A 25,463-nucleotide genomic window follows, 5' to 3' on the forward strand; every position below is an offset into this window, starting at 1 on the left:
CTTTAATAATACTTGTGGTTCCCACCTGAACTTGGAACTAATTCGAGAGAGAATGGGAGAAGTGAGGCCAGCGCAGACCAACACATGGCCTACATTACCCATGGCCTGTGGGCAACATTGCTGCTATCTTTAGGAATCTAAGTGGAAGCAACTTCCTGGTCCATTGCCAGCCACCACAGTCTCACTCTTTGTGGAGCAGGACCTTGGGTTCCTTTTACCCCAGCGATTCTGGAAAACAAAGATGAGGGAGACTTTCTGCAGGCACCTGCTCCTGAAAGAAAGAAGCCAGGGTCCACTTCCCCAGATACGCACTTGGCCCACACAAGCCTTGCAGGTTAGCTTCTCCAATCCCTGTCTGAGAAAGAATGAAGGCTGTGACAAGAGACCGGGAACATCAGGAGCAAGTCTATGAGGAGAATAGCATCCCATGTATCATCACCCCCCCCCAACTCCCAGAGACAAGGCAGGCTGTGTTTGGAGGAGTGAGCTGGGATTGTAAGAGGTAGAAGAGATTTAGAAGACATCAATATCTTTCCATCTTGCTGGAAGAAACTGAGGCACAGAGGCCTTCAGGACTTGCCTCTAAGTATACAACTGTGTGGCACCATCTATTCTCAAATGTTTCCTTCCCAACACCAAGGTACCTCTGAGGGGGTACGACATTGACATGTCACTGCCCTCATCTCACTGTGAGCAACCAGATGACTTCTTGGTCCATGGAGTTCCACTCTATGTGGATCTCAGGCCAGGTTCCAAACCCCAACTCACTGGTCCAATCCTGCTTAGAGGATGCCTGCTAATTAGACTATTCTTTGTAGAAAATGGTGACCTATGAAAAATATAACCTGAAATAAAGTCAAGTAAAACTGTCTGGTTGGCACTTATTACTTTAGCAATATAGACTGTTAACAAAGAGTTCAGAAGGCAGGGCGGGACAGTAGATTGGAGAGAAGCACTGAGTGACTGGACTGGACTGGTGCGTCCCTGGGTTCCGGTGAGAATATTTGTCATGCCTGCCTCCAGAATAGCTCACAATTCTTCAGAGCTTTGTCGTGTGGACACGGCCTCCAACAATGTCTGTTTCTTTCTGGTCCATCTCATTTTCCAAACCCATATCTGCCACCACCCTGGGTCTGTGCACTTTCTGCTCTGTGGCTGAGCCTAAAATACCTGCCTTGAAGTACTTTTTTCTGGGCCCTACCATCGCCACCCATCTGTGTGCCAGGGAAGGCAAAAAAAGACCCTCCCCACCATTCCCATGCCCATGTCCAGAGAGAGAGAGAGAGAGAGAGAGAGAGAGAGAGAGAATTTCTATTCTCATCACATCTCCCTATCCCCAAATGACCTACCTGTTGTCAAAGGCTTTTTAGCTGTCGTAAGTTGTTATCACATAGCAGAATCCTCTCTCTCTTGGCTCCATATGCATTACCAGCAGGGTGGGCTGTACAGGTCTTTCTCCATCTCATCAGTACCCCCCAAACCCCTACCTCCCCACTCCCCAGAGTTCTGTATGCTCCAAGAGATGCTCTAAGGTGACATGTTATTGGCATCTGAAAGGAGACATAAAGGACATCTTAAGAGAGCTCACTTCTGTTTTTCATGGTGCTACACTTCTCCAACAATGCCAGAAAGCCAGGACCACCCTTTGATACTCGTGTTGACCCCTGCCCTCCAAGGATAGATAGGCCTGCAGTCAAGCTACATCCAGATGTTCCCAGAGTGCCACACCTTTCAGCTATGGCCCACTGAAGCTCTGCAACTAGGGAAGCTCCTGGACAGGTGAGTAGTGAGAGCTGCTTCATAGCCAAGCCTCAGCTCTCTGTGTCTTCCTCCCTAACTCCGCTCCACCTCTCCCCGTGGGAGCATCATTCACCTTGCTGGCACCAGTGCTGAGCACGATTGAAGCACCCAGAAAACCACACAGTGCTCATGGAGACACTTGGCTTTCAGGGAAATGAGTGATATTTGTCTGAAGCTGTACAAATTCTGTTTTTGATATAATGCTTATCAATTCTGTTCATGAAGAGACTGGGGAACTTCCTCCACAAAGAAGATGCACTGTTCTTGGGTCATATTCCAAATTACATGTAGTAAAGCCACCAGGGAGTATTTTTCGAAATGAGACCTTCATGTCACCTTCAGTGTCTGACCCCCTGGTTTGTTTTGGCAAATGACTCCAGCCTTCACTGACTTACACACAGTGTGAGCTGTCCAAAGGCCAGTCTTGAAGTATATGCTGTGTGGTTCCCCAGAAAATAGACAATACGTAGGAAGTTAAATTGGTTGATACAGCACATGAAACATGATCTAATTTAGAAATAACTAGGCATTTAACGTGTGTGTGTGTGTGTGTGTGTGTGTGTGTGTGTGTGTGTGTGTTAAAAGAAGAGAAATAGAGAAATTGGGGGTAGAGAATAGAAGGGGACAGAAGGGGAGAGGGAATAATTGGGAAAATTCATTCCTATGATCTGTAACTTCAGGAGTATGTGTTTGCAGGACTGCCATAACTCTCACGAGCTCTGATAGTCTAAGTGATATAAACTGATTTTTCCAGAGACTGGAAAGTCCCAAGCCATGCCTTGACAAGGTAGTTCCTTCTCAGAGTTTGTCTCTCTCAGGTGTCAGCAAACCTTCCATCACCATGACGGAACACTGACGGTCCGCAATCATGGCTGCTCAATGATCCAGAGCTTTCCACTCATGGCCAGCTGTCTCCATTGCTTTTAGACAGTGGCAGGGTAGAAACATGTGGCTAGAAGGGTAAGGTGGAGGAATGCTGCTCACTTCATAGCGGTCAAGAAGCAGGGAGGCAGAGAACAGCACCTGAGATAAATACATCCTTCAGGGGCATGACACAGTGACCCACTTCCTCTAACCAAGCTTAACTTACTGATTTAACTTATTGATTAGGTCAGAGCCCTGATGGCCCAATCACAGCCCAGAAGCCCTATCTCTGAATGTTGCATTGGAGCCCCAGCTTTTAACACATGAGCCTTCGGGGGTTGGGGGTAGCCAAGCCACAGCATATCCCAAGGCTCTTTCCTTGCCTTGTTTCCCCTTGTGTGAGCATAGCATTAGTCTTGTATTCATGCTTATTTTTTCATCCAAGTGTCCCCCTTACACATGATGCCAGGGTCCACACTGATGATGTTACCCTCTGTAAAGACATTCTTTATAAATAATATTGTATTCTAAAGTACTGGAAGTTAGGACTAATGCGTGGACTTGGAAAGACATAACTCAACCCATAAAACATGGGGATTCCCAAAATCACAGTAAAAATACCAGCTCGGCAGGAAGTTCCTAGGAAGCAGGTTGAACCACCACCATGGAAGTTAAAAGTAAGATGTAGCCATGTTAATGCCATTTTGCTCTAGAATTGGTTTCTGTCCACACCACTCATCTCCCTACTCAACATCCATCCCCAGTGTCTTGCTTCTCTGTAACAACAGCCTTTCTCCTGAAGCAGGAGGCTAACCCTACCCCCCATACCCACCCCGAACCATCAGGGTCAGTGTTCTCAATCTGGTGGCCTTTTGAATTGGGTCCCTCCTTCAGTCCTTTTGGTCCACTATATCCCAGGATCTAAAAAAGACCAAAAGTGAAGAGGAGGACCCCACGATACACATCTGAGGTCCCCCAAAATCTATCTGTAACATTTTTCTCCCCCTTCATCTGGGTGATTGAGGGCAAGTGGGTAGCAACGTAGCTGCTAATATGAAATTGTCAGAGTCTAGGAATGCTTAGTAACTGGAAGATAGCTCTACATAGGGCCATGTACCCCATAGGTGGAGCCTGGATACCCAAGGCCCTGCCTGGCTGTCTGTTCGCCTGGCCTTACGCTTGTTTGCCTTCCTCTTGTAGAAAATCTCAGAGAAACAGGCTCAAAAAGCCATTTAATCTCTGGGATTAACAGAAATAATTGGCAAATGACCCCGCCACTCTCCCAAGAGCTATGCAGTTTATTACCAACTTTTGGTGTTTGTCCCAATGATTTTGAGGGTTAGGCTTTCAAGTCCAACAAGCACATCTTAGGGTTGTTCAGGCTCCTTCTTAGATTAATTTCAAAATTAAATCAGATAGATCCGTGCCTTATTAAATTCCATTTTCTTGGGAGATAAAAACAAAATAAGATTCTTTTTTGCTCCGTGATTACAAAAGGAAAAGGACCTAGAGATGTAGAAGTATCCTTTCCTGGGTTTGTATAAACTCACCCCTCCTCCAGGAAGACATTGGCTTCTCTTTCACAAGGTACTACCCAGGAGCAACAAAGTCCTTCTGCTTCTCTTGCCATGTAGTAGGACCTGGACTATGAAGCGTTATGTCAGTCTGTTTTCTGTGACTATAACAAAATACCTGAGACTGGACCACACATAAAGAAAATAGCTTAATTTAGCTCATAGTTTTGGAACTTACATACATCAGCATTTGGTGAGACTTTCAGGGTGGAAGGTGGAGGACCTATGAGAGGTTCACATAGTAAGACAGGACCCAGAGAGGGTGTTGTTGTTGTTGTTGTTGTTGTTGTTGCTGTTTAAAATAAATCCACTCTTGCAGGAACTAATGGAGGTCACAAAGAATGTTTTAACCCTTTCCTATTTCAGTGACCTAATTATGTCCTTTAGCCACAAGTCCTTTGGGGCGGGGGGGGGGGTGGTGTAGAACAACCCTTTCGCAGAGGTCAAATATCAGTTATCCTGCATATCAAATACTTATACTATGATTCCTAACAGTATCAAGCTTACACTGATAAAGAAGCAATGAAAATAATTTTATGGTTGGGATCAAACCATCCCTAAATATGCCATCTGATAACAATAAGGCAGAGAACTCAGAATGAGTCTGCAGGAAGGCTGTGTTGTGCAAAGATCAAAGGAGAATGCTAGAGGGTTTCTTCAGGTGAGGGCACCCACAGGCGGGAAGGGCTGGAGAGGTGCTGGGGAAACAGTTTGATTCCAAATGATAGAAGCCCTTGAACTCCACAGTGGGGGCTTGGCATTACCTTTGTAGCTGTGGAAAGCCAAGCTAAGTTTTCCACATGACCTGTATGAATTGTCCCAACGACACTGGTCTGGTCCAGTTGTTGAGTCTGGAGTAGGGAAAGATACTAAGAAATGGACTGGGGTTTGGGGGATGAGCCAAGAAGGGTTAGCTGGTCTGGTTTCAGGTTGGGGGATAACCTCATCGTTTTTTCTAAGACAAGGCCATTGCATTCTTGGCAGTGGGAAGAGGGAGGCAATCCATGTGCTGAGACTTGACACTCTCTGCCACAACTCAGCACGATGGCCCTCATGCTCAAATGTGGAGCATTTTAGGATGATGGCTGCATTGGCCTTCATGTTCTATTCTCTCTGGCATGACAGGTAGCTGTGTAAAATCCGGAGTGAGAGGAGAAGAAAGGTCTCGGTCTTTGCTTGTGTAGAATGGGATGCTGGAGAAGAGAGGTTTTAGCAGCACCTGAGTGCCCTCTGATCTCTCTGGTCCAAAGTCAAGGAAGCCATGGGGGAAATTTGATCAACGCATGCTTGGCAGCCTCCCTGCCATCCTCCCAAGTGGCCTCTGACAAGTCCTGGCTGACTATTAGTTTGGCCATCAAACAGTTCAAAATGACAGAAAGCAGTGTGGAAGGTTTCTCTCCTGGCCCTCACCCTGGGTGGTGTACTAACCTGATTTTGGAAACAATGCAGAATATCTAACATTTACTAGGTATTTGTTTTCTATTATGATCATAATAAACGTCAAGCTTTGTGGCTTAAAATAAAACTGAACAATGAAACTTCCAGAAGATCAAACTTACTCTCTCGTATTCCGAAAGATCAGCTATCTAAACTAGGTTCCCCCTGGCTAAAAGCAACAGGCTAGCAAGCATGTTCCTTCTTTGCCTAGGTTCTTAGACTCTGTCTTCCCAGAGGTCGCCTGCACTCCTTGGTTTCTGGCTCCTTCCTCTATATTTGCAAGTGGGAAGTCTTGTGTTTTTGATCCTTTTCTACCCCTCTACCACTCTGTAGCCAACTATAATCAGGAAAGGCTTATGCTGTCAAGAACTGTAAACAAATGGGGCACATTTGAAAACTCCAGAACACTCTCCTATTTCAAGGCCCCTAACCTTATTACATGACCCTGGTACCACATAAGATAACATGGTCTCAGGCTCCAGGGATTGGGGCATGCTCATTTTTCTGTTTTTCAATACTGTATATTAAACTAGTAGGCACGGGATATGGACCTACCTTCTGTAGCCTTTCCCACTCAGTTAAATGCATAGGCGAATTCCCATTCCCCCCTGACCACACCTTCACCCACCACAATGGAGATCCAGGCAGCCAGGTGTGGAGCAAAAACACCTGGATTTCTGCTGCTAATCTCACTGTTTGGCAGTCCCTTGTGTCCTTGAGCAATTTACCTTCTTCCCCCATCACCACCAACACTGGCTTGTTGTTGAATAAAGAAAAAAATGTCAAGAAGCAGACGACATACAAGTCTGAGGGAATGGTGATGAAGCATCGAGGTTGTCAGAAGGGCTGGGATGTTTTACTGGCCAGGGTCCTCTTCTCCATTCACTATGCCTAACCTTTGCCAGGCAGACATTCCAGTCCCAAGGGATCGGCTCTCATGTTTTGCAGAGCAACCTCAGATTCCTCTATTAAGAAAAAGCAAAAGCAAAAAGCAGACAAAGCTGTGACCAATCTCAAGGTGAAGGTGCTTTCCCTGAAGTGTCACGAAGCTGTTGAGTTAATGTCCCGGAATCCCATTCTTCCTGTGTTTCTCTTCAATGAAATGGGAGAGAAAGTTCCTGTGAAAGTAACTTAGGAAACACTGCAAGGGGTAATAGTAAAACCATAGCCCGAAGCAGCCGGTGGTTTTCATCCATCTGCCTGGCGCAGCCCAGAGCATGCCAGGCCTGATCTGATCCTCAGAGAGCCATCTCCGGTCTCAGCTGGTGCTTGGATGCCTGTGGAGCTTTTCCTTACATCCTTACATGTAGTTATTAAAAGTCATGAAATCTTGAGATGTCTTTTTGTGGAGCGCAGTCTCAAAGCAAGATGCCCTTGGATGTAAACACCGAATTTACTTTGGACTGCAGTCGAGTTGTTTGCTAAGCACTTAACATTAATGACGACTCCATGGCGAGCAAAACAGACTAATGGGAAACGCAAATACAAATTGACATGATCGCTGAAACGGAGCAAAGACAGAGGCCTTATAAGAGCTTATGACCAGGCACTCTAAGACACTGTAAACAGGCTGTAAGCAGTGTGGTTAAATGTGAGCATTTCCCCCTTGAAGAATATCTTGCAGGTTACAGTGTAGAAAGCCGGTCACAGGGGAGCCAGGGCCTGCCTCCGGTCCTTCATACCTATTGGTTCTTTGGAGCAGATAATTCTAGTCAATAAAGAACCCCCCCATTTCTATCCTCCTCCCACGTGGCACAGGGCCTGGACTAGCCAAGCACCCTTGTTCCATTTTTGTAGCTCAAAGAAGTTTGTGATGCTCTTCTGGCCTGAGATTTGAGCCGACATCTATTGGGGTCTTCTGGAAGGGAACAAATATGGACTCCCCCCATTTTGTCCCACCATTCAGAGAGATGTGAAGCTTCTCCATGAAATGAGGCACTGCAGCAATGTCAGCTACCACCACACACATTGTTCCTCAGGGAGAAAGCCTGCAGGCCGCTACCCTTGTCCTTACTGACACAGTGATTCAAACGCCATTTTCCCTCAAAACCGTTAGCTAGCATTGTTACAACTAGAAGATGAAATCCCAAGATTCACTTCAGGCCTTGAACTGGGATGGCAAAAATGAGTGGTGAGTCCAAAATGTTGGCATCCATGCCAAGAGCTTCCTGAAGGGGGTCCCTTAGTGTTTCACTTCTTTGACCCAGCTGTCTCCAATACATCCTTAGCCACAGCCTGGATCCCCAAATCACCGACCATATTAGTTCATTATGAAAGATAATGAATTCTTCTGCCTGCTTTAGGTGTGCTGTGTATATAATGTGTGTGTGTGTATGTGTGAGTGTGTGTGTATGTGTGAGTGTGTGTGTGTCTGTGTGTGTATGTGTGAGTGTGTGTATGTGTGTGCATGTGTGTGTATGTGTGAGTGTATGTGTATGTGTGTGTGAGTGTGTGTGTATGTGTCTGTATATGTGTGGGTGTATGTGTGAGTGTGTGTGTGTGCATGTGTGTGTATGTGTGTGTATGAGTGTGTATGTGTGTGTGTATGTGTATGTGTTTGTGTGTGTGTGTGTGTGTGTGTGTGTGTGTGTGTGTGTACAATACATGTAAACAGACATGCATAAGGATGAGGATTCATAGGTAAGGATGCAGGCGCACCTGTGTCCTGGTGCACATGTGTCGGTGAGAGAAAAACCTCAGGCATCATTTCTCACCTTCTACCTTGTTTGAGACAGGGTTTCCATAGTTGTTCACCGCTGTATATGGGAGAGGAACTGGCCCATTCTTCTACCTGGGCATTCTTCTTTGTCTGCCTCCCTCTCACTGAGGAGCACCAGAGTTACAGATACATGCTGTATGCCCAGCTTTATGTAACCTCTAGGGGTTCAAACTTGGGGCTCACTCAGACTTGTTGTACAGCAAGCACATTACCCACCGGGCTACCTCCCAAGTCCACCAACTGCCTTTTTAACTGTAGACTAACACAGAGCCTGGCATCAGAAGTGCTTAAGTGAAGCGGAATATATGTAGGAGCTGGACAGACAGCAGTTGTATTCTATGTTTTTAAGGGAAAAAAAGATATGATCTGATCTTCTGGGAGCCAGACGGGGGAGATGAAGCTCAGTGAAGCATACACACTTCACACTGTGAATTGTGACTGTCACCAGCCAGCTCGAGTTCCTGCCTCTAGGCTGACACAAGGGTGTCCGCAGAATCAATTCCACTCATTCACAGATGCAAGGGAAGTCCAGGTCTTTCATTAAATGCAAGAACCAAAGTAGAACTAGGCGGCTGGTTACAAAGTCAAGGTGAAACACTTGGATGAGAAGAGGCCCAGGGCATCAGTTTGTTTATGTGGTCATAATTTTTATGAATGTGTAACTTCCTTCCTTGAACTTATAGGCATTTTTCTTTTCAATAATTGCACTATAACTTTCCCACACTTGACATTTTTTTAATCCTCTGCTGAGGAAACTCGGCATGAGATAAATAAATTAGTTCATTGGCTCATTAAATTGTATAAACGATACTAACATGGGCCCTTTGTCATTTTGGACAGGAATGTCATCCAGAAAGGCAAAGAGATGAGCGGGCCTGGGATGACCAGTGCCAGTGGCTCATGAGGCTATTAGATCATTGTCTGGTTTCTGATGTCATCCACCTAGTATAATCCATAAAAAATCAGGACTCCCCCATTCTACCCAACCCTACCTCCAACCTGTGAGGCTGTCACCCCTCAAACACAGTTTTGCAATGGGCAGGCCAAAGCAGCCTCTCTTATTTTCAAACTGGACTATCCGCTTAGTAAACACACATAAAACCATAGAGACAGGTAGTGATGTCCCTAGAGAAATGGAGCACTTTAAAGAGGCTGCAGGTCTCTCTAAACCTCAGTCCAGTCATGAGGTCTCAAGGTGACTTCTATTTCTAAAGAGATGATCACTCTTTCCCCATCCTGCTCAACACTACTTCAGTGAATTGTGTCTATTGGTTATGTAAAAGAAAGCCCAGTGGGTGGTGCAATGGCTGCTATCCTTCTGTTATGTGGAGGAGCCCTCACCCTGTGTATCTGTGCTGGGTGCTGAGCTCCTTGTAGAAGAGCGCCCTTATTACCGAGGCTCACCCAGGCAGAACCAACCAAGCTGGCCAAATGATTTCTCTGCTTCACCTGGCTGTCAGATAGGGGCCACCTGCTCCTTGATTGGCACAGGGGCACGTAGGTCCAAACATGTTCCCTAAGACACGTGTCTTCATATCAAAGGATGCCAGGGAACTTACTGTGTTGTTCCCTGAGAACAAAAGGTGTCAAAGCGAGATGCAACTGAACGGTTGGGAAAATATAAGTCTGTGTCTGACTCCCCTTCCCTGGAGAGATGACGAAGGGCGGTAACTAAGGTTTTCTAATGATCTGAGAGGGCAGTAGAGTTATGATTTGATAGACCTTGATGACATACTGGATTCAGGAAGACTTGGGGAGGAACCACAGCTGTGTCACGCACCAGCTCTGAGGCCTTCTGGGCCTCCATGTTGACGTCTTTACCGTAGAGCTTTTAAGATGGAGAAACAAATTAGACATCTGTTTAAGGTATTTGACAATACTTCTCAGTGTTTTTATAAGTGCCTAAGGCCTTCTTGTAAATTCTTGGGAATTCTCCAAAACCCATGACAAGGAACTTCAGAGAGAAAGTGTGTGTGTTGTAGTGAGTCCAGCATCAGGAAGAGTTTCCAAACACTTGTCTGACACAATGGTGGAGTAAGCTACCTAAGCCAAGATGGCGTATGATTGTTTTAAAGTGGATGGTAAATACCATATATTGAATTTCTATATTCTCAAGGGGGTTGGTTCCAAAGGTGCCCTAAATCTAAGGTACATCCATCCTGATGGCTGCCTGCCAAATAACTGTTATGGTTTTGGCAATTTTAAAAAAGTCAGAGTCTTACTACATTTTGCTGGAAAGTAAACCATCCTGGGGTCAGTGGTATAGAAACATTGGCTTCTTATTTCCAAGTGGGCAAGGAAGCTGGGGTTGAGTCGCCTAAGATAAGGGGTTATTCACTGAGGATGCCTCACATCTTTCTTAGGACATCAACTCTCTAAGGTCAAGAGGTAGCATGCACAGGTACCTGATGGGCATGTGCCGCACTGCATTCAGGAACAGCAGCCAGGCTAGTCATGTGACAAAAGGCCAATGGGTAGATTTTTATGTCCACCATGAGGCCAGAGCAGAGACTACAGTGCATGAGTACTGCAGCAGAGTCGGCCATTAGGACCAGCAATTCCTTCTCCATACTTATGATGCTGTGAACAGCTCAGCATGGGAATCCCCTTTCCAGTCCAGTGAGGAACTGGCTGGTAGTCCTTCTGTTATTGCCTTATTTTTTCCAGTCTTTCTCTGTAGCCTGGCTGGCCTTGAACTCATGATTCTCTCCTCTCTATTTCTCTAGTGCTGGGATTACAGGCATGTGCAATCACACCCAGCAAGACTGGTCATTTGGTCTGGCTATTACTGCTAATGAGCATATACTTCTTGGTATGCCAACATAATGGGATTGGTATGTCTTTAGCAAACACATCCTTCTGAGATTCCGTCACATGGTGAAGCAACTGGGCGGAGGAGAAAGGAGCCGTGGGGAACTCCTCTGTGCAGTCAGTTCTTCCCATTTGGCCCACAGTGGCAGAGACTAAATATTATTACTATCTGATGCCTACTCAGAAGTCTGGCTGAATTGAATTATTGGCTTCCCGCCAATCCTCAAAGGCATTTCTGATTTTCTCATAGCAACCATCAAAGTAACCGGTGCTTCTGGTTTCAAACAGCACACTAGATCAAATGCATAGATTACTTTTAAAGTGTGACCATTTTCCTAGCAATAACTCTCCATGGCCGTTGATACTCAGGGGTGGTTATTTGGTTGAGTTTAGCATCATAGAGTTGAGTGGTAGCTCAGGTGGATAACGGAAATAGGAATTAGATTCCTTCTTAGACTGTAATTAAATAGAACACAGAGTATCAGGTTGCAGAGAAAGACTCTCCTTTCTGCGAGATACTCACTGTCATCTGAAGGGCCAGTGCCTTAGGATTCTTTCTCATTCATTCATTCGTTCGTTCATTCATTCATGTATTTATTTAGTATGCTTTGAATGGGATGCATTCTAGACAAGTATTCTGCCTTAGAGCCACATCCTCAGCCTGACTTTCTCAGTACTTTTACAGGAAAAAAACAAACAATCTTCAGGGGAGGGTGGCTTTCACACTTCACTGGTTTTCTGTGAATCCTGTTGTAAGGCAGAATAGCTCAGTGTTAAAAACCCAAGCCCTGGAGTCTACAACTAAATTTTAACTTGGCTGTGTCACTGGGAATCTGTAGGACCTGTTGATGGCTGTAATAATTCTTAGCCCCTGCCTTAGCCATTGGTATTGATTACAGATGTTCAGCTCTCCACTTCTGGCAACCAGAAGATATGGTGCCCTGGGCCCTGGCTTAGGGTCTAGTTCTAATCAAAGACTTGTGAGCAAGTGCATTCTATGTGTGTTGAGGATAATGCATTCTGGATACCTGGTAGGCATTTTTATCGTCTTAATGGTGCCAATATTATTATAGCATGTCCTAACTTTGTATCTAATAACACATTTGGTTGTTTCCAAAGCAAGTACTAGTCCCATTGTGTCTTTGAGAAAATCAGTTACCCTTGAAATGCAGTCATAGCATGTGGAACTAGAGGAAAGTAAGTTATAGCTTAAGTTTCTGTCTTTAAAATTATGTGATCCCAATAGGGACTTACTCAGAGAATTCATCCCATGATATTTCTATTGGTTATGGAATCAAACTCTGTCAATCGGACATGCTAGCCTCAACTAGCTGTCCCACCTCCCCAAACAAAAAGATCCATATCCTTTTTACAAACATTCCTGTATCCTATTCTGGACAGTTCTGCCCAGGAAATTACTTTGACTTATGAATTCATGCCTACAGACACGTGATCTCCTTTGCCGATCACTCCCCTGCTCTGTTTCTACCAATAGGACTGTTGCTGCCCACTGTGCTCTTTCTCCCAAAGGCATTCCTGCCTGAGCTTCCCAATGACTGGTTTGTGTTAACATTTTAGGATGAAACTTAGGAAACTGAGATTTCCTAGGAGTCAAGTATGGTAGCGTTTTTTATGATATAAATTTACTTTGAGAAAGAGGAGAAATCTCATCACACACATATTGATGTTCATGTTGGAGCCTATCAAGGACCCCAATCACTTCTCCATTCCTTTCTTGGTTCCCTAGGCATTTGTTCCTACAGAACATGCTCTGACCTCCCTATACCCAGCAGACACTGACACTGTTTCCTGACTGACTCGGGTCTTCCTAATGCCTGTTATTATTACTTGCGTTATACACACTGGGCCTATTTGATAAAGGCTTCCTTTATTAGAACTGTGAAAGAAAAAACTAACACCTCTTTTCTTCAACCTCTTTCAGATCGAGGACATCATTACGAAGATGCAAGATGACAAGACAGGGGGTGTGCCCATCAGAACAGTTAAGAGCTTTCTCTCCAAAATCCCCAGTGTCGTCACAGGTAACATATCCTTAGAAGATGGCAGAGACAACCAGAGTGACTATTAAAGAGTTATGTGATTTGGATAGTGATGTGGGAATGTCTAGGGATCTGAAAAGTAGCATGAAATCCTCGATGAGGATCTTGACTCAAAGCCCCTCCTAGTCTAGGTTTTTAGTAAAAAGCCTACACTTTGCACATCATTAAGAACCACTTTAGTGTTATGAGCCTTTCAAGCTTGTGTAGCTAATGCCTCTGGGAGTAGATGAACTGACAGGTTAGTAGTGTGTCCTGTGGCTATAAACAAATGCAGACGTGCTCATAAACATTAAGCAGGCTTCATTTTGTTGGGACTTGTTTGTTCGCCACGTTGCATTTGGGACATGATTTTACTGTGTAACTCAGGCTGACCTTGAACTTGTGGTCTTCCTGCCTCTGTCTCCTGGTGCTGGGATAACAGGTGTGTGCCACCATGCCTAGCTCCATTTAAGCATATTTAAAGGAAAGTTTTGTGTCTTAAGAAATGTTCAAATTCTATAAAAAATGTTTTTACCAGGTTTTTAATCTACTTTGCACCAACTCCCTTCAAAAAGGAGTTTTAAAATATTGCTCTGTGGTCTGTTGCTTTTGTGTGTGTGTGGTTTCAGCATAGTCAAGCTTATTTCTTTAAAAATTAAGATTCTTTTTTACCTGTGTGTGCAAAATGCATGCACACATAAGTAGGGGTGTCCCTAAAAGCCAGAAGTCACGAAGTGTTCTGCGGCTGGGGTTACTGGTGGTTGTGAGTCTCCCTGCGTAGGTGTGGGAACTGAACTCAGGTCCTCAGCAAAAGCAGCATAGAACTCTCAACTGCTGAGCTGTCTTTCCAGCCCCCTTTTAAAGTGTTTGATTGTAAAATATATCAGACATGCCTATAGGTGCAAAAACAAAAACCATAGAGAAGTCACATAGCATTTTGTCTTATAAATAACGCGAGCATCTTAGATCCTCTTATTAAGTGCTACTAAATCAAATTCCCCTCCCTGTTTGCTCTCTATTTTGGTTAAATAAGTCATTGTTTTTTCTTCATAGCTTTCTCTTTTTTTCTTATAAAGGACAACATTTAATTGGGGCTGTCTTCATAGCTTTCTTATAGAGTGTGTATCCCTTGCTATCCAAACAAATAAGTAAATGGATTTAGGCAAGCATTTTGGTGATTCTCTCATTTCAAAAATTTAGCTATTCGCTTTCCAAAATTCAGGATCCATCAGAACTTGGCATCTGTCATGTGCCATGATAGCTAAAATGATAACTTAAAATATTCTGGTGGTGCGATGTGACATGGGGGAGTTGGAACTTTTTTCTTATCGGTGGGAGCGTGAAATGTTGCAGCTACCCTGAAAGGAGTTTGGCAGTTTCTTAGAGATGTAGATATTGCCTATGCCTCCTGGATATTTACTCACAGGATATGAAAACATGTCTTGGTGAGAGGGTTTCCCCTTTTAGAGCAAGCTGGTCTTGAACTTGCTGTATACTCCAGCTTTGTCTTGAACTCTTGCCTCAACCTCCCAAGTACTAGATTTACAAATGTGTGCCATTATACCTGAAAATAGATGCGTCTAAGAAAAATAAAGATATCATGTATTGTTCTAAGTTACATTGGGTAAAGGAGATTCCTTGGCCCAATGTATAGACTTGTGGAAGTTGTGAGTTTGAGAAAATAGCTCCAAGAATAGTGTTCGCCAGGCTAGAGTTGAGGTTTGGAAGGGCGTCCGATGGTTTTGTCCAGGACACAGTTTGAAATAAGGGATTGAATATCTGGAGACATTTTATAGTAAAAGTATAAATGGAAGAGTCATGATGTCCGTGGACTTGAAAGGATACTACAGCTTCCATGTGTTTATCTAGAAGGCACTCCCTACCTAGTTAAGAGATGACCTGCTTGCCCACACCTTCTGTGATTTTGAGTTTGAAGTTTCCCCTATTAACATATATATCAAGGAAATTATTTTCACTCCTCCTATTAGGAACTCCTAAGTAAAATCCTAGATATTCCTTGGGTAAAGTTGACAAAGAAATGCTTGGTATTCCGTTTGTGTCTAGAGAGGCTGGGCTTGGGAAGGCCCCAAAGGAAATGTACTGAAATAAGAGATGGGTATACTTAGATATATTAGATAAAAGGCAAACCATTCTAACACAATTGCATTCTTAAAAGGTGAGAAATGAGGAACTGCAAGGGTGAGACTTAGCAAATAAATGTTCGTGTGGGGAAAGGGATAGAAATCTGGAAGAACAAAGTTGAGGACAAAGTAGAAGCCATTATCAGATCATCACCGAGGTTCACTGGCCTGGCAAATCTCATTTGCAAGAAGCACAACACCGTGCCTTAGAGCTCCCATCCAGAGGTATAGATTCTAAGCAAACATGTCCACAGAAGGTCACTTCACTGTCATTTGAACACCCTCCTCTCTGGACAGCAGACAAACCTCCTCAGACCTCCTTTCCCGAATAGTAACTAGGTCACAAAGACGATAATTGAAGCAAGAAGCGAATTCCCCAAGTTCCCAGTTTCCAACCCTCTCTACTCCCCACCTGTCCAGCAGAGACAGACAGATCCTGGGCATGAAGCCTGCCAACTCCATGAAAGCAGCCATTTCACACAGCCTTGCCCAGCTGTCACTGACAGCCATTCCAAGATAATTCCCCAACACCTGAATGTCCTAAAGAAACTTTCCAGAAACTTCGGGGATTAATCTCCTCCAGGCTAACCTCAGAAACCCAACTCCTAGCATATAGGAGACCTAAGAGACATCTAATCTCACTTGGTTTTACAGGCAGAAAATCTGAGTCCCAGTGACATAATACAATGTGTTAAAAAAAAATATTCGCAGAGACAGAACCCAATCTAGAATGTGGATTTCTTAGCCATTCCAACCTTTTGTGCACAAAATTGTAGTCTCTTGAGTTGCAACACTCCCTTAAATGCTTGATGCATTTCTCTGAACAAGAGAATCACTTGCGTGGCTTCTTCTTAAAGATACAGTCCCAGGGCACCCTCTTGGGCTTGGACCCAGAAATCTCTATTTTCAGCAGCTTCCCAGGTTGTGCCTACAGCCTGCTTGCATTTGGAAGCCAAATAAACCCTGCCAAGTTCTCCCAACCTCTGTTTTAATAACCTCCAATGATGAATGTTCTCATCTCTCATCCCATCCTCAGACAACGTTGACCTTTGAAACCTTCTTCCTTATAATGAATTGAAAGTTCCTTGCCTCCCCATTGCTTCAAGTCATTCATCTCCATTCTAACTCCCTCTCCCAGTCAAAGAAAAAGAAATGTGGATTTAATAAAAAATTATACTCAGCTTGCTCTCCTTTCGAATTTTTGACTGTACAAATAATTTTCAGAAAATATTCTAGGTATGCACATACGTTTTTAAAAAACATCTCAGCCTGATTTTCCCACGTGCATTTCTATCTCTTTCTTAGCCCACAAGTTTACTTCTCCAAGCTTGATGACAATGTGAATATTTTACAGCTTTTCTCTTGCACTTATTAGCAAGTGGTTTGGGAGAGAGTGGCCAGGGCTGCAAACTGCCTCCGTGAGACCTTGATCTGACCTCTTTGGGCCTCCGTTCCCTTATCTGAATTAAGTGTTGTCCCAGGTCCTTCTCACTCTTGCCGTCCATGACTCCATGGCCAGCCTAGACTGAAGAAAGGACAGGGCCCCTTCCTGCCAAGTCTAGGGACGATGGACCATGCATAAGCCAGTCTGAATTCCACTCTGACTGCCCCGACCGATGTGACTTGGCTATTGCACCTTCTCTTTCACATTTGCACTTTTTTATTTTCTGCTTAAAGAGCTTCATTTTAGTAACAACATCCTGAAATATGTCAAGTTGTAATTGTGGAAGGGAAAAAAAAAAAGCAGAGCTCTGATGTTCTTGCCCTTCGTGTCATCAAAATCTTGCTCTAAATGTCACATTAATTCATCTCTCCACATTTTCTCTTGCTTGATTTTTTTTCTCTCCTGTGAGAAGAAATGCTAAGTTGAATGAAGGGCAGCTCATTTATTAAAAGTAAAAACGCACCACCCATCCCGCTAATTGTGTTCTAAAGCTTGTTTTTAATCCATCTCTACACACAAGGAAAGTTCTACAGTCAGATAAAATTTGAAATGAAATGAAGTCCAGATATGTTGTCGTTGACTCTGTGATAATGAACCTATTAAAGAAAAGACCAAAATGGCCACCGCACCGGGTCCCTGTGGTAGATGAAGGAGCAATGATGGCTGCCACCTTCCTTAAGCCTGCAGCCTTCTCTCTAACTATAAAGAGTTGCACAGGGGAAGGTAACAAAATTATTTTATATAAAACCTAGGGTGCAATCCTTAACTACTCTCTTTGTTCCTAGACATCATTTTCTAGATGCAAGAACACCTTCCCCTCAATCTCTTCTACAGTATTCTGCCCTACATTTTCCTCGGATGTATGTCCTGGGAGAGCTGTTTTAACTGTGAATTAATAATAAAGAGAAACACGCGTTGAGCTTAGGTAACGTCTGTCGACTATTAATACTGCATGCTTGATACTAGCATGTGTAAAAGTACTACTGAGATGAACCCTGAGGCTGAGTGGGAATAACGCACTCTTCAGAGTTCGTTTTCTGTTACTGAACTGGATAGCTGAGATTAGATGGGTTATAAAGGAAAAAATAAAAGGTTATCCTGGCTCATAAATGGAGGCTGGAGTCTAGGTGCCGGGGCAGCTTCTGGTGAGGGCCTTCTCTTGCTTCAGGTCATGAGGGAAGATAGAGACGTAAGTAGATAAGTCAGAGAGAGAGAGAGTAAAAGGAGCCAAAAGCACACCTCAAACAACCCATACCAGGGGAAGGTGTCAATCCTTCCCCCTCATGACTGAAGCTCCACCCCACTCCTGCCGCTGTGGCTATGGAGCAAGTTTCCCCAGCAGGACTTTCAGTTGGAGCAAAAGAACCAAACAAACAAACAATATGCATTTAAACTGTGTCTGGTTTTCTAAACAATCCTTCCAGGATCCAAATATCCACTAAACAATGAGAGAACAGATCCCGTAGAAACACTGAGGATGATCATGGATACAGGAAGGGGATTTTGACCCCCTTTCCTGCCTGAATTTTTATTGAGCTGTTGAACCCATAACCCTCCCTTCCCTCTGAGTAATAATAATGATAATAATAATAACAATAACAACAACAATAATAATAACCATCAGATATATCTGGGAGTTTGTGGATTTGCTTCCTAAACCAGAGACCTACGGAGTCTATTTACCAATGAGTAAATATGGTCCACAGAGTGACACGATGTGCCAGGATCCCTGTGACCCTTGGGATCAGACAGAGTGGAGAGATGAAGGGCTGTGAGTGGACCTGTTTCCCCAAGAAGTCCTTGAAATGGGGCTGGTAGGAGAGAAAATAGTTAAAGTGTAAATAGAACTTGGATTTTAAACTGGACTAATTACAATTAGATAAAAAGCTAACTATTTGGACCATGGTGTCATTCAACAGTAGAAACAAAGATTTGGCTTTTTATAAAAACAATTTTTCGAGGAAAATAATTAGGAAAAAGAAAAATCGCTTCGTGATAGGGTCTGAGTTTACACTGTTGAAACTAGATACACAGTCTCTAGTTACAACAGGAGGCTTGAATTTCTTCTATGTTTAGTAACAGGGTCATCTAGATGTCATAGCAACACTGCTTGGTGCAGCTCACTAAAGTGGTTACCATGTAGGGGACATCTCTAGAGGTCATGAACAGGGAAGCAAAAATCCAGTAGGTGAACTGGCACAAGGAATAGCTTTTCTCACAGACCATCTATCAACCTGGCAGGGGTCGACATTTTTAAAAAGTGTGTATGTCTGTGTGTGTATCTGTGTGTGTGTGCGTGTGTGTGTGTGTGTGTGTGTGTCTGTGTGTGTGTCTGTGTGTGTGTCTGTGTGTGTGTGTCTGTGTCTGTGTGTGTCTGTGTGTGTGTGTCTGTGTGTGTGTCTGTGTGTGTGTCTGTGTGTGTGTGTCTGTGTCTGTGTGTGTCTGTGTGTGTGTGTCTGTGTGTGTGTGTCTGTGTGTGTGTCTGTGTGTGTGTCTGTGTGTGTGTCTGTGTGTGTGTCTGTGTGTGTGTGTCTGTGTCTGTGTGTGTGTCTGTGTGTGTGTCTGTGTGTGTGTGTCTGTGTGTGTGTCTGTGTGTGTGTCTGTGTGTGTGTCTGTGTGTATGTGTGTGAATGGTATGTATGTGTGGAGTTCAGAGGACAACCTTCAGGAGTTGATCCTCTCTTTCCATGTTGCTGACACAGAGTTGTTTCCATTTTCTGCTGCTACCTATGTGCCACGCTCCAGGCTGCCTAGCCTCATGTAACCTTCCAGGCAATTCTCCTGTCTGCGCCTCCCACCTTGTAGTAGGAGAGCAGAGACTGCAGATGTGTGTCACTGCAAGGGCTCAAAGGATTTATCCTGGGTTGTCAAAATGTCATGGCTAATACTTTACCCAATGATCCATCTCTTTGGCCCCTAGAAGAAAACATTTTAAGTAACGATTTCAAAGGTTTCCATAAGGATAAATAAGGTTGGAATCATAACAAAGCAATTATTACTGAAAGTCAAGAATTATGTTGGAATTTAAGATTGTATAATCAATTGGAATTATATTTAGATTATAAAAGAATGATTAGATCATGTCACAGGAATTCACTATCCTTGGAGATCAAAACTGATATCTATGACTTTATATATCTAATCTAAGTTTTAGAAAGATATAAGATGTTTTAAGAAGTCTTTTGAATGATAGAAGATAACATCGTCTCCCATCCAAGAACTAACCAGGCCTGACCTTGCTTAGCTTCCAAGATCAGACTAGAATCTAAGGCACATTCAGGTTGGTATGACTATTGACAAAGATAAACTATTCTCCAAATGGACTAGAAATTTTGATAAGAAGCCAAATGAAATATCTAGAAATGAGAAGTATAGTAGTTGAAATTGGAAAATGAACAGAAACATTCAACCTACATAGCTAAATGTTACATTTTGACATAGCTAAAAAGAGAATTGACAAACTGGAAGACAGCACAGATGAAAATGCTCAGAATGTGACCTGCACAGACAGAAACAAGTAACACAAACAGGTGAAAGTCTTGGAGGCAAAAAGTGATACATTGTGTCCCAAAATCAATTTTTTAGACAGAAATGTTCGAGAATTTAGAAGGCCCATTCTTCTCAGACTGTCTTTTCTTTCTCATGTTAACTGACAAATCCAAAGAAGGTGAAATAGAGAGTAATTCATAAGTAGCTAGTGGCATCAACTTATAGTACATGGAATAACCGCAAGAAGATCTCCAAAATGACTAGAGAGGAAAGCAGATTGCCTAAATGTTTAAAAATTACACAGATGATTTCTGTGTAAACATTTAAGCTACGCCACATTGCAGAGGAAGAAAATCTTCAAATTGCTTAGTGAAAGCAAGACTAAGAATGCTATATGTAACAAAACTGTCTTTTAACAACAGCAGCAGCAATAACAAATTATTATACAAGAAGCAGAAGCAGCCTTTCTTTCTAAAGGCTATATTTCAGGGAGGTAAAGGCATGCAAATTGAGAGGAGTTGACAGGTTAGCACGTTCTAGGCTGGCACTATCCAGGATAATAGCCAAGGTCCATCTATATATGTCTTTTAAAATTAATCAAATCAAGTCAAATATTAAAATCCAGATTCTAATACTTTTCTAACATTGATAAAAATTAAGAACTTCTGTTGGGGCTTGTTCTGGTGCTATGTGTTCAAATGCTAAATACTGGCCCCTCAAGATCTGGTTGCCCCAGACAAGCAGAGCCTCACATACACCAACTGACTGATGCTATGTAAACGTTCCTCCCCAAAATAAAACTATTGGTTAAATAAAGGTAGCTACAGTCAATTACTAGGGAGAATAGAAATGGACTTGGGGTTGCAGGTAGGGACCATGGGAAAAAAGAGAGAGTGAAGGAGAAAGAAGACAGAGAGAAAAAGATGTCTCCATTAGAGTGATGGACTAGGACAAATGCCCGAGGGAATGCACCCCAGGACAGACTGACGGAGCAGAAGTAACCAGGGCAAGATTCAAACAGCAATTATTTGGGGAGCACAACTTGGAATGAACAATCTAGCAAACAGATATATAGATTAGGGATAATTCCCCCAATATTTGTGCAAAAGCTGACAATCCATGGACTGTGACTCAATTATTGGGGGTTGTTTGGGTTATATTAATAGCTAATAGAGATTATTAAATGGTAAACTTATCATAAGATACCATTTTTAGAAAACCAAAAAGTGGTCCCAGACTTGGAAAAGACATTCATAACCTGATGTAAGAAAACATTAGGGTCAGGGATATATGAAAGACTCTTACAAATTGAGATACTAACAGCACCATAGGAAAATGAACAAAATCACAGGCAAATATTTTATAGAAGAAGAAATGTAATTGGCCATTAACATGTCCCACTTGCCCAATGGCATCGATCGTCTCAGAAATGCAAAGTGAACCTATGGAAAGACACCATTGCAACTTGCCAAGTTGGAAAGCTCAAGGTCTTGGACTGTGCCAAGTACACACGATGTATGGGAGAAATGCTAATCTGGGGCTGAAGAGAGTGTGAATTGGCAACTCTCATTAGACATCGTGTGGTTGACAGTGGCTGTTCATGTTGAACTCATAAATATTCATGAGTTCTTGTTTTCACTACTAGGGACATGTTATGGCCTAGGAAAGCCTTTGAGCAAGTGTTCAGAGACACTCAACCCCACTCTTTGTGTCAGCAACATCTGGGGTAATCTGGGTTTAGCTGTTGGCTGTGGACAGAAAAGGGAAACACACAGTCAAAGAGTAGGACTTGCACAGCCATGAAGGCCAATAGCTAGATTCCTTAACAGGACACAACTCAGAAACAATGTAGGAAGTGATAAGTAAGAAAGACGCATACCATGACCCCATGTGCATGACATTCAAGAGGAGACAAAATTAAGCACTTAAGCACTCTCACTCATTTGGCTGAGAAGTAGAAATGAAAACTTGGATGGGTGGGCTGGCTCCTGGAGGGAAAGCAGAAAAGTAAACAAAGGGGCAGATGCACCCAGATCTCAGAAGTATTCGGACTTTAGTTTTCTAGAAGATCCGAACACAGTGGTCATTTTATTACAATTTTAAAATATACTTGTACTTAAGCTTTTTGTATACATTGATGATTTATTTCACAATGAAATTGGCTTTCTGGATTCTATGGCTGAGAAACTACAGACTTGTCAAAGTTGTATGTACATGGCTACATGTACACAGGTATGGCCGCCATATATACACAGGTGTGGCAAACTACACAGATGTGGTCAAATGTATGCATGAATACATATATTCATTATATATTCATATGTATGGGGGATTTATTAGAATGGCTCATAGGCTGTGGTCCAGCTAGTCCAACAATGGCTGTCTAGCAATGGAAGGTTCTGGAATCTAGTGGTTGTTCAGTCCTTGAAGCTGGATATTTCTGCTGGCTTTCAGTATATCCCAAAATCCAAAAAAAGCAAGCTCTAATGCCAGTGAAGCAGTGGACCTGCCCATGAGAGTAAGGGCAAGCCAGCAGAGAGAGAGAGAAGCTTCCTTCTTCCATGTTCCTTATTTAGGCTGTCGGCAGAAGGTGTGACCCAGATTAAAGGTAGATCTTTTCATCTTAAAGATCCAAATTAGAAGTGTGTCTTCTCCACTTCAAATGATTTAATTAAGAAAAAGAAAGTCTCTTACTGGTGCACCCAGTCATTTGGGTTTCAGTTAATTCCAGATATAATCAAGTTGACAATCAAGAGTAGCCATCACCCATTAGCATGCCTGGCTAGGCACTGTGTGTTTTAACCACATGCTACACTTCTGTAAACATACATGTAACACGATCCATCTGACTGTTCCCTAGTCATTAACGTACTCCACTTACTAAGTCATAAACAGGCAATGTGGAGTACTAGTCAGTCCCAAGGAACACTGAAGAAAAAGACAGAGAACTCCATTGTCAGTGCCACGTTCTCTCACCTAAAGCTCCCGCCTTACCCTTCTCAAGGGTGGATGGATCCCCTAAGGGCAAAACAAGTCAGAGCTGTGGGGGCTACACCATATACGCAGGCATTAAAGGGAAAGGGAGGGGGAATCTTTAGAGAATTAAAAATGCTAATAACAGAACTTCACAAGAGTTTATCAGCATTACGTTCTCACCACATGGTTCTAAACAATTATGGTGTTTAAATATCCCTCCCTCCCAAGTTATTTTGGCCTAAGAGTTCTATTTAATAAGACTGTCTTCCACTTGAACACAAACTTAGATATCCCACAGCTCTGTGGGGTCTCCCAACATCTCAGTAAGGTGCACTCCTGCTGGTTTGGGATTGGACACAGTCCTGTCTCAAACCTTAGGACCAGCTTTAAGCAGTAAGTTAAAACCTGAGTACTGTCTTGTAAAGATGAAGAAACAGGAGAGGAGATGGAGGCAAGGTATCCATCCAACGTGGCTGATTCTGAAGGCCTGTGGGAGAATCCTCCCCTCTCCCTGTTGTTTGTTTCAGGTTTGGCTTTGATGATCAACCCAATGTGGGCAAACAATTCTGGCGAGACAAGTGGGATGACAGTCCTTTAGATGAGCTGACCTTTAATTAGTAACACAGCCAACACCTGTTCTCAATTGAGCTGTGAATGAACATGGTGGCATGACCTCAAGCAAGAAGAGTTGGTGGCTCTTCTGCACTTGAGCCAAGACATGGGATTGTTCCCCTGCAGACAGCCTTGTTCCTACCTGGTCATGTCACCTGGTCAAGTCACTGCTGTCTTATCTTTATCTGAGTACTTACTGGCTGGCTGTTTTGGCCACTTCACATACCCTTGTCATGCCTTGGTTTCCTCATCTCTAAATTAAAGCTGTTAGTAACAACAGTATGCACTGATGTGGTTGTTGAGAAGACTAAACTGGTTCATGTGGTTAGGGTTGGTTGTCACTTTGACAAGAGCAAGAACCCCCACAGACAAGGCTCTGGGCATGCATGTGAGGGGATTATAGATTAGGTGAATAGAGATTAGAAGACACACCTGACTGTGGGCAGCCCCTTCCATGGGCTTTGGTCTTCAGAATGTAAAGGAGAAAGCAAGTGGGGCTCCAGCCTCCACCCTTCTCTGATTCCTGGCTTTTGTATGCATGAGACCATAATAAGCCAAAATAAATCCTTCCCCTGCCTTTTGCTGTGATATTTAACCACGCACCAGGAAAATGGATGACTACATTCCCTGTGGTTTGTATGTTGTGTTGTGTGCTCACTATTTTTTAACATGGAGTGTTTAAGTTACCTTCCTTTCCTGTGAGAAATTCTGCTGATTGTCTCTGGCCATCTGCTCAACTCATTAATTCTGTTCCTACAACATGCTGGGAATAAGACTGTGGGGCCGGAGAGCAGAGATGCGCGACTATCTGACTCCTTGTATTTCTTTTGAAGAAAGGCAATAATTGTCTGTTCTGAATGTCCAAGACTTTGTTGTATAGGTGGCATGGCAGGTCCCCTCAGGGGTGCCTTCTCCTTCAGCTTTCTTTCCTTCTTTCCTCTGTCACAGCTTTGCCAGGAGCACTCAGAGATTAAAGTTCTTTTGAGACTCAAAGGTGAAGGCCTGAGTCTTAGTCTTTTGCTGTCACTGGTCACCCCTCCAAGGTGTAAATACAGGGCACTCCAGGGAGTGAGAGCTGGAGTCTCACTGCTCATAGGAGGCACGGGTGGGAGAATTCTTTAAATCAAAAGATAAAGTTATATCTCCCATGATCCATGAGCCAAATCCTAGGTCCCAGCACACAGTCTGGGAACATTCGGAAACTGGTTATTATGAATAGAAGTATCCCGAGTGGTTTAATTGTTCACGTCTCAAGAGCCATATTAATTATGCTTGGCTATTTGTTTCTTCAATCATTCAGACACAAAATGTTTATCAAGACTTTGGGGGAAACCACAATAAAACCATTCAGCTGGCTCATATTCAAGTTGAAATGCTTTTTTCTACATTAACGAAGGTAAAGGCTATCTCATGTGGGCAAAACTGTTAGAGCTGTGTTAATTAATGAGTCTGTTGAGTTAATTTTCATAAATTCTTTGAAATCCATTGCAAATCCCAAAATTAAAAGTCAAAGCTAGAATTAAAATTAAATTAAAATGAAAAGTCAAGCTAGAACTT

At 43.2% G+C, this 25,463-nt stretch overlaps 1 protein-coding gene across 12 annotated transcripts in view; it reads left to right on the top strand.

Annotated features, from left to right (window-relative positions):
* The window catches only part of Rgs6 (regulator of G-protein signaling 6), a 651,590-nt gene that overhangs the window by 472,289 nt on the left and 153,838 nt on the right, over positions 1-25,463 (top strand). For all 12 annotated transcript variants that reach the window (XR_005505572.2, XM_063262367.1, XM_063262368.1 and 9 more), the window contains one exon: positions 13,148-13,247. Coding sequence is in view for 11 of the 12 variants with exons in the window: in XM_063262367.1 (XP_063118437.1) it covers positions 13,148-13,247 (100 nt within the window). In the remaining variant the exon portion in view is untranslated. The remainder of the gene's footprint in view (positions 1-13,147; positions 13,248-25,463) is intronic.

The sequence above is a fragment of the Rattus norvegicus genome, chromosome 6, assembly GCF_036323735.1.
Source record: "Rattus norvegicus strain BN/NHsdMcwi chromosome 6, GRCr8, whole genome shotgun sequence".
NCBI lineage: Eukaryota > Metazoa > Chordata > Mammalia > Rodentia > Muridae > Rattus > Rattus norvegicus.